This window comes from Ursus arctos, unplaced genomic scaffold (assembly GCF_023065955.2).
Source record: "Ursus arctos isolate Adak ecotype North America unplaced genomic scaffold, UrsArc2.0 scaffold_17, whole genome shotgun sequence".
Lineage (NCBI taxonomy): Eukaryota > Metazoa > Chordata > Mammalia > Carnivora > Ursidae > Ursus > Ursus arctos.
This window is the reverse complement of record NW_026622841.1, coordinates 45,725,919-45,739,004: the sequence shown is the minus strand read 5'-3', so window position 1 is coordinate 45,739,004 and position 13,086 is coordinate 45,725,919. Positions and strand designations below refer to the sequence as shown.

General features: G+C 43.1%; 1 protein-coding gene across 9 annotated transcripts in view; it reads right to left on the bottom strand.

The window, feature by feature from the left end:
* Positions 1 to 7,227: 7,227 nt before the first annotated feature.
* The window catches only part of ANKRD29 (ankyrin repeat domain 29), a 53,457-nt gene continuing 47,598 nt past the window's right edge, over positions 7,228 to 13,086 (bottom strand). For all 9 annotated transcript variants that reach the window (XM_057313182.1, XM_044382888.3, XM_057313185.1 and 6 more), the window contains one exon: positions 7,228 to 8,491. In XM_057313182.1, coding sequence (XP_057169165.1) covers positions 8,408 to 8,491 — 84 coding nt within the window. In that variant the 3' untranslated portion in view covers positions 7,228 to 8,407. The remainder of the gene's footprint in view (positions 8,492 to 13,086) is intronic.

The following is a 13,086-nucleotide window of genomic DNA, read 5'->3' as shown; positions in this document are numbered from 1 at the left end:
TTGGTATGTTAAGCAGACCAAAGCTGGGCCGGTCAGCCAGTGGAATGTGAAATAAATTATTCTCATTTTTTCTAGAGAGCACAGAACTTGTTTTTTTTTTTTTTTTTTTTTTTTTTTTTTTGTCTGTTCTCCATATTTTGAAGTACAGGTAAGTACAAGAGCCTGAGCTGACTTTGGACAAAGGCATGAGAAATCCTAATACGGTTGGCTCCGTTCACAGCAGGGCCCCCACGTGGTTCTATGCCTGATTTTTTAGCATCTTGTCACAGTGAAATAACACGAAACCAACTGACCAGCAGAGATAAATGTAGTTTCTCTCATTTTCCCAGGAAGGTAATGAAACATTAACTCACAGGCCCATCGGCACTGTACCACACAGCTCTTGCATCTCTGCAGCGTGGCGCAAAGGGCGGGAACACCTCATTTTATTGTGCTTTACTTTTTTGTGCTTTGCAGATACTGCATTTTCTTTACAAATTGAAGGTCTGTGGCACCCCTGCACGATGTTTCCAACAACATCTGCTCACTTCGTGTCTCTGTGTCACAATTTGGTAATGCTTACAATATTCCGAACTTTTGCGCTGTTATTCTATCTGTTATGGTGATTGCCATCAGTGATCTTTGGTGCTGCTCTTATCATGGAGAGCATTATTCGTGGGGGCACCACGAATTGCTCTCATACGAGGCAGTGAACTTAACTGATAGATGTCCTGCGTGTTCTGACGGCTCCAGCCACCTGCCATTCCCCCGTCCCACTCCCTCTCCTCAGGCCTCCCTAGTCCCTGAGACACAACAATATTGAAATTAGGCTGATAACTAATCCTACAGTGGCCTCTCAGTGTTCAAGTGAAAGAAAGAGTTGCACGTCTCTGACTTTAAACCAAAAGCTAGAAATGATTAGATGTAGCAAAGAAGGGGTGTTGAAAACTGAGACAGGCTGGAGGCGAGGCCTCTTGCACCAGTTAGCCAAGTTGTGAATGCAAAGGTGAAGTTCTTGGAGGAAATGAAAAGTACTACTTCCATGAACACATGAATGATGAGAAAGTGAAACAGCCTTATGGCTGAGGTGGAGAAAGTGTGAGCGTTCTGGATAGAAGACCAAACCAGCTAGAACATTCCCTTAAGCCAAAGCCTAATCCAGAGCCAGCCCTTGACTCTCTTCAATTCTGCGAAGGCTGAGAGAGGTGAGGAGGCTGCAGGAGAAAAGTCTGACGCTGGCAGAGGGGGGTTCATGAGGTTTAAGGAAAGAAGCCGCCTCTAAGACGTCAAAGTGCGAGGTGAAGCAGCAGGTGCTGATGGAGAAGCTGCCGCCAGTGACCCAGAAGATCCAGCTAAGGTCATTCATGAGGGTGGTTACACTGAACAACAGATTTCTAATCTATATGAAATAGCCTTCTTTTGGAAGAAGATGCCATCTAGACTTTCACAGCTAGAAAGAAGTCAATGCTCAGCTTCAAAGCTTCAGAGGACAGGGTGGCTCTCCTGTTAGGGCTACTGTAGCGGGTGACTAAGTTGGAGCCAGTGCCATTGACCATTCTGACAATCCTGAGGCTCCTAAGAATGATGCTAAATCTGCTCTGCCCGTGCTCTAGAAAGGGAACAACAAAGCCTGGATGATGTGTGCTCTAGAAAGGGAACAGCAAAGCCTGGATGATGCATGTCTGCTTACAACATAGCTTACTGTATATTTTAAGCCTGCTGTAGAGACCTACTGCTCAGAAAAAGAAAAAAAAATCCTTTAAAAATATTACTGTTCTTTGGCAATGTACCTGGTCACCCATGAGCTCTAATGGACTATGAGATTGTCACTGGCGTGACCCCTGACCCCCCTGAACTCAGGAAACTCCTAGAAGCTTCTAACTATCAAATTCATCTTTTAGAAACTAACCAACAAATTGCTGGAACAGGAAGAGAAACATTTGAATAGATGCCAGGACTATGCCTGCTCAGATGAATCAGAACGTGCCCTACCAAGTTACCTCAGCTCTGCCATCTTTATTATAATGTTCAAATCTCCTCTGAATATTCCACCCCTGCCCCCCCCCCAAACGAGTCTGCTCACCCCTGGTTGGGGAGTCATTCCACACGATCTCCTTGTTTGTACAAATAAAGATGACTTTGTGAGGGAACCCCACTGGGTGGAGTTTCTGTCTATAACTCACCAAAGAGCGGATGCGCGTTGGTTCCGTAACAAGATGACTGTGGCTTTCATGCCTGCTAACAACACAACATCCATTCTGCAGCCCAAAAGTCATTTTGACTTTTAAGTCTTATTATTGAAGAAATACATTTCATAAGGCCATAGCTGCCATAGATAGTGATTCCTCTGATGGATCTGGGCAAAGAATATTGAAAAACTTTTGGAAAGGATTCGTCATTCTAAATGTCATTAAGAACATTAGTGATTCATGGGAAGAAGTCAAAATATCAACATTAATAGACGTTTGAAAGAAGTTGATTCCAACCCTCATGGATGACTTTGAGGGGTTCCAGACTTCAGTGGAGGAAGTCATTGCAGATGTGGTGGAAACAGCAAGAGAACCAGCATTAGAAGTGGAGCCTGAAGATGGGACTGACCTGCTGCAAGTTCATCATAAAACGTGGATGAATGAGGAGTTGCTTCTCATGGATGAGCAAGGAAGGTGGTTTCTTGAGAAACAATCTACTCCTGGTGAAGATGCTGTGGACATGGGTTGAAATGAACGAAGGATTTAGAATGTTACATAAACTTAGTTGATCAAGAAGCAACAGGGTTCGAGAAGAATGACTCCCAATTTTGAAAGAGGTTCCATTGGTAAAATGCTATCAAACAGCATTACATGCCACAGAGAAATCACTCATGAAAGGAAGAGTCGATTGGTGCAGCAAACTTCATTGTTGTCTTACTTGAAGAAATTGCCACAGCCACCCCAGCCCTCAGCAACCACCACCCCATCGGTCAGCAGCCAAAACCACGGAGGTAAGACCCTCCCCCAGCAAAAGCTCAGATGATGGTTAGCATTTTTCAGCAATAAAGTATTTTTTAATTAAGGCATGTACATTCTTTTTAAAGATATAAAGCTATTGTACACTTAATAGATCACCGTATAACGTAAACATAGCTTTATGCGCACTGGGAAACTAAACGATTCACGTGACTTGCTTAATAAAGTGATATTCACTTTGTTGCCGCTGTCTGGACCCAGACCTAAGTATCTCTGAGGTATGCCTCTACTTTCTTTCTCGGTGACGAAGCAGAGGCCATGCTTTCTGATAGATGCCAGCAGTTCCTAGAAAATGTTAGGATTGGTTTCACAAATACAATTCTACCAATTGCAACTAGAATCATTTCTAGACAACCATTTATTTTAATTTGACATTAGCTCCAGGTGCTGACCAGTCACCATCCTGTCCTTTCCAACTCAGGGCTAGAGTTCTTTGATGGCTGAACAAGCTCACCGAGGGCAAAGTCGTGGAGCTGAAATCTGGAATTTGTCAACACTCGTGGTCACACTTCATGAGGCTTGTTGCCCACCCTCCTCGCCTCGCTTGACTTTCTCCTCTCTTGATATACGTTTCACTTCCTGCTCCTGTCCATTTCACCTCACCTCCTTGGCTGACTTCACGTCATCCTTCAAAATCACTTCTCAGTTTTTTCCCCTCGCCCCAGAGTCTCCCTGGGGAGTCATTTCATCCGATGACTTTAACCGTCACTTCTACATACATGATGCCTGAATCAGTAGAAACAGTTTTGACCCAAACATCAAGCTGCTGCTTCCAACTGCCTTCTGGAATCTATTTCACACATTCTTCAAACTGAATCTGTCCAGATGCTCTCTCTCTCTGTCCCCACCCCAGTTCTGCTTTCCTCTTTCTAACACAGTTATTGTCTCCCCCACCATGTAAACCTTGGGTGTGGAAAAGAATTAACCTAGCAGACCTGAGACCACCAACATTAGAAAGTTTTGCTTATGAGATCGACCATTGGCTGGCACCTGGGGACTTGGCTAGTAAACGTTCCCTACACTGATCTAAAGCCTTCCCCAAATGACAATGGCTACTGTGTCTAACCTGTTTGTACACAACAATGTGGTTTATGCTGAATGTCTGTTTTTCTTCTGAAAGTCTGGAATTTTGGTAAATGCTAGGCAGAGGGTACCTGTGTGACCAGCTCCCAGCTGCAAGCCCGGGCAAGGCTCTGATAACCTTCTGCAGTAGACAACACTTGTCAACGTTGCCACATCTCATTGCAAGAGGAGCTGAGCTCATCCTGTGTGAATCCACTGGAAGAGGACTCTTGGAATCTTGCACCTGGTTTCCTCCATCTTCACTCCATTTCTCTTTCCCTTTGCTGATTTTGCTATATATCCTTTTGCTGTAATCTTAGCCATGGATATTACCATGTGATGAGCCCTGGGAGTCTTTCTAGCAAATCACCAACCTGCAGGTGGTCCTAGGGTCCCCTGACACATCTTAGTATAATCCTAACCCTCTTTTCCTTGCTATGTTCAATTAATCACCAATTATCATTAACTCTACCTCTAAAGTTTAAATTTTTTAAAATTAAACAAATTTTTTATTTTGAAGTAATCTCTACACCTAACATGGGGCTCAAACTCAACCCCGAGGTCAAGAGTCACATGCTCTATGGACTGAGCCAGCCAGGTGTCCCTCTAACCTCTAAATATTTAAAAAAAAAAATCTATCATCTATCATCTATCTATCTATCTATCTATCTATCTATCTATCATCTATCTATCTATCATCTATCTATCTATCAACTATCTATCTATCTATCTATCTATCTATCTATCTATCTATCTATATCATCATCTATCTATCTAATCTCCTGTGTTCACCACCCTCATTGCCTTGAGGCTACAACTGCGACTGCATCTGGGCTTTGCTCCCCTCGCTTTCCTCCACTACAGAGAGCAAAACCCCAAGACCGACTTTGAGGAGGTTCTCTCTCAAAGCCAGTTTCCTCAGCTGCAACAGGTGGATAATGGTAAAGCCTATTCCACAGCATGTGTCAGGGGTAAATGAGAAAAGGCCTATGAACTTCTATGAGATTCTCTGTGTAAAGTGCTTAGCACATAACAATCCTTCTGTTTCTATTGCTGCTATTCACGATCTGCAGACCGCACCCGGTCACTTACCCCTGAGGCTCAGCCAGTTCTAGCACTGGAACCACTTTGTGAAATTAGGACCTCAGTTTCTTACCCCTCTCATCTGCAGTGCAGGCCCACCCCAAAATGCATCTCTGTGGGATCCCAAGTAGCCTGTCATTTGTGGGGGTGCTCTTGTCCTCTGACTAGGTCTCCCGTGTGGGAGAATAATGAGACAAAGCTTTCTTGTGGTTGCAGAGGGTGGGGGCAGCAGGGCAGGAAGCCAGAATGGTCATGGAGTTCTCCAGATACCGGATGTTATCACTGCAAATATTGACAATTGCGCAAAACCATCAATTATTGCAGACACCAAAGCCACTGCAGGGGACTGAAGAGCCAGCAGCATCGTGGGCAATAAAAATAGAAATTAAGACCCACACAGATCAGTGATGAGGTGACGGATGTATTAACTAGATGGGGAATCCTTCCACAATGACCACGGGTATCAAATCATCACAGTGTACAATTCAAAGTTTCTGTTTTCAGTAGCTTCCGTGACTCTCCCAGGAATTTTTGTCTGAATGAGAAACTTGTGGAATCATTACTAAAGTTCTCCACAGTTGAAATAATGAAATCATAAAGCTTAAAGATCTACTCAGGCTTTCGAATATCAACTCATTTATTGACAAAGCTGAATTATTCACTCTAAAATTCCATGCTATTAAAAATCACATAGAAATAACTAACTTCTGATTAAAAACAAAGAGGAAAAAGTAGCAAAGGCAAGTTGGGTACTACATTAACTTTATTTTGAATTATAACATGGAATATGTCATCAAACAAATGGATGTAATGAAAACTTCAGTACTTCAATTAACAAATGATTTGCATAGGAACTGCCAGTTCTGTCTGAGGATGCAGAGCTCACTGAATTGTGAATTAGATTAACATAAAATAAAAATCATAAAAAAATAAGAACCATCACCCGTGTGCCAAATATATGCAATTTTACTTCAAATAACAGACCTTTAGTTCAGTCTTTGGTGAGTGGTTAATATAATCATCTTCCCTGCTATGGATGATGCCGTAATCTCATCCACCAAAGGTGGTCCTTCTAAGCTAGAGACCTCTTACCTATAGTACGAAAACCCCCACGAAATATTGTTAAAGCTACTGGATTCATTTTTATGGCCCCAAAATTGATCAAGAACATTTTCCACTTAAAACCACAGGCCAAGGACAACATATCTTAGTGAAAACGTTAAGTTTGTGATTTCAACCCATTTTGCCTTTTGGAACTTTGTTATCAGTGTCCATAGTACTGTTTTGGTTTCTATCAGTGATGAGCAACCAGTTTTGGCCTAAGGGCTAACAGAGGGGGGAACATAGAAAGCATTTAAGGCCACGCTATTTTCCTCTTCAAAACGAACATAGCTTTATGAAATTCCCATGGAGGAAAGTGGATTTGTACCACTTGGCTAAGTAAAAGAAAGCGGTGAGGAAATCGGCACTGCTCTTTAGCTACGAAAAGGTTTCTCTCTGGGTATTTTAGCAATACAGACAGAACTTCCGAATTTTCTATCCTGAAATTAGATTGCAGACTTGTTGCATAACCAGTAAGATGGTAGACATCTGTGGGGGCTCTGTGGGTTGCTCATTACTGCCTTTGCTTTTGATATTGATCAAAATAAGCTGATTTCTGTTGATTCTTTTCTTTTTTTTTTTTTTTAAAGATTTTATTTATTTATTTGACAGAGAGAGAGAGACACCCAGCGAGAGAGGGAACACAAGCAGGGGGAGTGGGAGAGGAAAAAGCAGGCTCATAGCGGAAGAGCCTGATGCGGGGCTCGATCCCAGAACGCCGGGATCACGCCCTGAGCTGAAGGCAGACGCTTAACCGCTGTGCCACCCAGGCGCCCCTTTGTTGATTATTTTCTTGATCATAACAAACTTCAAAAGAATATCTTCTAATTCTTCCATCGCTTACTGACTTAAAGATAATGCTTTTAGTACCACTGCAAGTTGGTTAAAAAAAAAAAAAAAAACTTTGGGGATTGCATTTCCTTCCATCTTAACAGGTCTTTACACAGAACATTGACTGGAAACCAGAACAGAACATGAAAAGAAAACTAAAGATGTATTTAAATAACAGAAATACCATCAGCGTTTATTATGGTAGATTACAGAGAGACGGTCTAATTTTTGTGTGTGCAATTAGGCACTGACTGAGGCATTTAGACACCATTGATTATAAAGTGCATTGAACATAACTTTTGACTCCCCTCCAAGGAATAATTCAATAAAACTCAGGTTTCTTTCTTGGACTCAATCAGCTCAAGAACATGCATAGATGAACACTTATTAAATACTAATAACAGTCTTTTATTACTTATACTCCTGCAATAAAATAGCGACATATTGTACTTGCATATGTCACATTTTATCCAAGGACCTCAAGGTCATCATGTCAAGCAACAGGACTGCACAGCATATTAAGTCTACTTAGTTACGGCATGGGAAGCAGATTCCCAACAATAGAACCAAAATAAAAGTTGAAAGAGACAAGCCTAAATTTCCCGTGGTCTGTAATTTTCTGAGTTTCCAAATTTGCCACTCGCATCCTACCGTACCTACAATATTGATTCTAGATAAAAATGATTCTTTATGTGTTAGGAATAAGGTGAGGATCGCCTCGCCAATAAAGTTTGTCTTTTTTACAGTTCAACAGTCCATCTTGGAAATCACATGGTGGAATGTCAGAAGTGGCTCTTTAATGTAAATTTACACATCATTGCTTCAGAATCAGCGCGGTTACGATCTTTGAGTAGAAGAAAACATTTTACACTGGAATGACATACACCTATGTGTAAAATATGAGGGAGCTATATCTCTTAGCACACTTACATTTAACGCAAAAGCAGAAGTATTCTGATTCACTGAAGATCAGACTTTCAGTCTTTTAAAGGCTTTCGTCATCTTGCTTAAACCTCTTCCAGGGTTTAACTCTTAGAGTTTAACTGAGAGACCCAACTTAGAGTGGTTTAATATGAGTTTCTGTGGACTCCACGAATCTGCCAGGCCCCACAGTAGTGGGGGGTTGTAGGCCAGCATGAGAAACCCATGTAAGTGAGGGCAAGGGGTCCCTGGGCCTTTCTGTTCTTGACTCAGAGCACAGAGCCCAGCTCTCCTTGGTCAGGGACCCAGGGTGGGCATTCTGGGCATTTCCTTTCTTAAAGGAATTTCCAACACTATTTGAAAAGCAATTTCTTTTTGGACGATGCGATTAGGGTTTCTATCTTTCACTCGAATACGGAACTAAGTTAGCTCTTCCTGGGTCCTTCTTTACCTCGGAGGAGACGCAGTATACGTTCATTTTTGGTTAGTTCTGCTGGAAGTTCATTGGCCTGAAAGAAGATAAGGCAGGCATTAGTGAGTTCCCACAGCTGGGATGATTTTAGGGACTCCAAAGAGGGGCCCCTGACCCAAACTTGCTCCTCTGCTGATGAGAAACCCCACCGGGCTCACTCTTGTTTTGAGGCCTTAAAGATCTCCTTTAATCATATAAATATCATCTGTTATTTTCTTATCTCATCGTTAGAGTTATTTTTCTCTCTAAGCCGTATCCCTAGTACAGTGTGATCTCCTGGAGGCCAGCGTCCATGTATGATTAATCATCATATCCTCATTTCCAGCACAATGCCTGGTGCATCTAGCAGGTGCTCAATAAATGCTGGTAATGTTAAATCTGATACTTTACATTGAATTAGTATGGGGCAGTATGTCTGCTAGGGACTTGAGACTCAGGACAGGTATCTGCTGATGAGAAAACAGGAGACATTCAGAGAATAAGGGCTACCTGGTCAAGAGCAGTTTCAGTGGCCACCACTTCCCCCCGACCCTAGGGTTTCACCGACTGTCCTCTCTTCTTGTCACGCCACTGCGACACATTCTGTGTGCATTTATTTCATGAGTGGGTCCTTACCCCATGCAATTGATGTTATGGGGGAGTGGTTCTCACACTTTTTGGTCTCAGGACCTTTTTACACTCTTAAACATTATTGAGGATTCCAATGAGCTTTTGCTTTCAACTTCTTAGAAATGAAAAGAAGAACATTTAAAAATACCTTAATTCATTAAAAGTCGTAAGTGCACTACAGGGTAACATAAAAAACACTTAGGAAAAACAACAAAATTTTCAAAAACAAAAAAGCTAGTGACATGAGTAGCATTGCTTAATAGATTTGCCTATTTCTTGAATGTGTAACTTAATCAAAGACTTTTGGATTTTCTTACCTGCTTCTGTATCCAATTTGTTGTGATAACGTTTCGGTTAAAACATAGGAAGAAAATTCAGCTTTGCACAGATAGGTAGTTGGAAAAGGGGGAAGCATTTTAACAGCCTTTTCAGATCACTGTGGATACCCTCCTTTGATGCTACACCCGTACTGACCAAGGGAGAGTTTCTTTCTTTCTTCTTTATTTTTTTAATTTTTATTTATTTATTTATTTTTTAAAATATTTTTTTATTATATTATGTTAGTCACCATACAGTACATGAACAAGGGATAGTTTCTTAAAGGTACTGCAGTGTGCAGTCTGAAACCATATCGATGAGCTTTTTACATTAAAAATCCATAGATCGATCTATCTATAGGTAGAATTTTCCCCCATGTATGATTTGTAACATCACACACTGGCCATGTGGAAAATATTAGCTCGATGAGTTATGCGGATCTTCCAAACGTTGACACAGGGGGTCCTACAATCTCAAAAGCTCACCTTCACTGCTATTAGCCCTGATTCGACAGAAAAGCCTGCAAGTATTAAGAAGCTGTCTGGCTCACGCGGTGGGTACCAGCTGTTCTTCGAAGTAAAAATGGCGCTCGGTGCGAAAGCAAACTGGCTCACTTGGCAATTCAAGCAATGGCGTGAGTGCTTTTCCCCGGGAGAACCCTTGCACCTCAGTACACGGCGGAAGTGCCCGACGCACACTTCCCATTTCCTTAGTAGAATATTAAAAAGATGTATGACAAGGGTCCAGATTTAATAAAATTGAAATTGTTTACTGCTTCATCAAAGATGTTCTTAAGTAAGTCTGGCATTTGTGTAAAATAATTTACAAAATCTGTATAAGAACTCACGAAGTTTTGTATAATCATTTGCCGGTATGGTTTATACCCCTGCTTTGACGTGTCAGGTGCCAATAGTTTCCCCGCCATTGCTTTTACACCGTTAGAGCAGATGTCAGCACAGTGAAAAGGGCCCGTAACATCTCTGTATTATTAAGTGTATTGATTTGATTTCTTAGACTTCTTGAAAGGGTCTTGCAGACTCTCAGGGGTCCACGGACTATACTTTGAGAACTGTTCTTATGGATGAATCATGGGATGTTCTTGGGATTTCAGGGGAGGCAGTTAAAGGGTAGAAAGTCACCCAGAATAGGACAGAGGGCTTGGATGCAGATGTTACCTGTCTCACATCTTTTTTCCTCCCATAGGCACACCTGGAACCCCCCCCCCCCCACTTTATCTGGGACCCTGATCCTAGGTGAGACTTCTGAAGTCCCTACCTTCTAGGTTGGGTCCTGCTCTTTGACAACCCCCCCCCCCACCTGCTAGCTGGGACCTTGCTTGTCAGGAATTCTGCACGGAGTTGCTGGGAATTATGTTTGCCACAAATGGTCCTCTGCACAGCATGTCCTCTGGCCTCACCCCAGTCCACTACAAAGGACCCTTGATGCTGATGCTGGATGGAATTGGGCAGGAAAATATTATGCTATGTTACTATAGACCAGAGGCCCCTCTAGAGGCTTCAAATTCTACTATTAGTTCCTGTGGGCACAGACATTGTACAGGCCTAAAGCCCGGGCCTGCGCAGAAACGCTCCCGGGAGACAGACGGAAGCTCCATCTAGTCTCGGAGTATATTCAGGAATAATGGAGCTGTTTCACATGGGTTCCTGGTCCTTGGTGAGCAGGTTGGCAGGGAGCCAGAGGATCCTCTATGGTCAGGAGGCAGAGGAGATCTAAGAAACTGTACGTTATCTACAAGCTTGCTTGTTACAGCTCCCGTGCGTAACCTTTACCGTTGAAAAAGGCTTATATCCTCAAACTGTGTTGTCAAGTTTTGGTCAATCGCGTTAGCGTTCTATGTGTCATCCATACAGTTCTAAAATCCTGGTCTCATTCCTCCTCTCTCCAGGTTGGTCCCCACTGAATTCTCAGGTGGCTGAGGTTGTATGGACTATTATGACTGCTAGTGCCCCAGGCTAGCCCCCAAAGGCCATCTTATTCATTATGGAGCAGGACTGCAGGCCCATGTTCATGATACCACAGCATCAAAACACTCTCTTTCCCCACCGCTCCTGGGAGAAGCTGTGTTCTGAGCCCTCAGCTGGCAGTATTGGGAACACAGGGCAGGCACCCATGGGGACAGCTACAGTGTGGAGAGTGGCTACTGGGGCCGTTGGTTACCCTCTCCTGAGGCATCCGCGTCACAGTCCCAGAGCAGAACTCCACCCCTGGAGCAGAAGATTGCTTCTGTATTAGCTGAGAAGTCATTTCCTCTGGGAAGCTTCCAGTAGCATTTATTACTTCCCTGCTGATAGCTAGCTCTTGTCACTGTATTTCAATTTCTTATTTAATTCTCTTTATTCCTCACTACACTCTGAGCTCTTTGAAGGCAGAGATCATGGGAACTCCCTTCACCACTGTCTCCCCAGAGCACAGCACTGTGCGTGGTATCTAGTAGGTACTCAGTATGTGTTGAATGAATGACGGTGAGGAACACCCCCTTCCAGAGTCCTGGGTGGCGGCCCGAATCCCAACACCCTTGCTTCTAGAGCGGCCTCTAAGAGGCTGGCTTCTGTGGGGTGGCTGGTGGATGGTGGGATGGGGGTGGGGTTCCCTGACAATGACTCCCAGCTGTCTAAGGGCTTCTGGTGTATGAAACTCCAGCACGGGCAGTCTCTCTATATCTCTATACAGGCAAGTAGCTTTAGGGAGAATCCAAAGTCCAGCATTTTGGTCACTGGAAATTCCCCGTAACCATTATTGCTGAAATCCCAGCAGACAAACAAAGAATTGCATGTTTTTTCAGTTTCCATATGCTACTGGGTGGCTTAGCAAGGAAGATCGATCTCTTCAGGAAGTCTGTGTCCAGGGTCTAAAGATAAGAGCATACGTCTGATTTCAGCTGGCTTATCACACAGCCAGGCCAGCTGATGGAAAACAAATCCGAGTATCTCAGGAAGAGATAAGCAGAAGTGCTGTCTTCAAGCACTCTAATGGTAAGAACAAGGAAATAATAACCCCACATGCTAAGTAAAAGGAAAATAAAAGAGACTCTTGGCATGTTGTCTAATTGCACCTCTTAATGGTTCCTTTTCAAAATGTCATGAAAAAGGTTCTCTGTGTTTGCTTTCATTATTAAAGAAATTAACACAGCAATAGATACTTATAAAAGCTCAAATAGTATATAAGTATAAAGTGAAATGCTTTTCATACCTTCCTTTATCGATAAGCACCACTCCCACTTCCTCCTTTAAAAGTTCACAGTTTAGTGTTCTCTCAAGACCTCCCCTACGCGGCTCTCCCCCCCAGGCTCTACCCCTGACTGCCAATGCGGATGCTGAGCAGGAAACAATGGGTACTGGGCATCTTCCCCACCACGTTTGACCTAATTGTAAACTAAGGATTTGGGCCTATAAAAAATGTAGGTTGGTTTGGAACAGCGGTGCAAAGTCCTATTAACAACATTTCCCCCTCTCCCTTCTACTCTCCAAAGAAAGCTCGAGCAGTCGTCAAGATACGCACATCTGCCGTGTGCAGGAGAGCAGTAAACTCCTAGGACGTTGATGTTTTTAGGACAGCTCTCTGATGGCAGAGCCCATAACTCTACTCCCCGCCTACTACCCCCAGCCCCATCCTGGAAGCCGCACCACTGTTAGCTCACAACCACCGACGGTAGAGCCAGGGTTTTTAGAACAGTTCTCTGGGTCT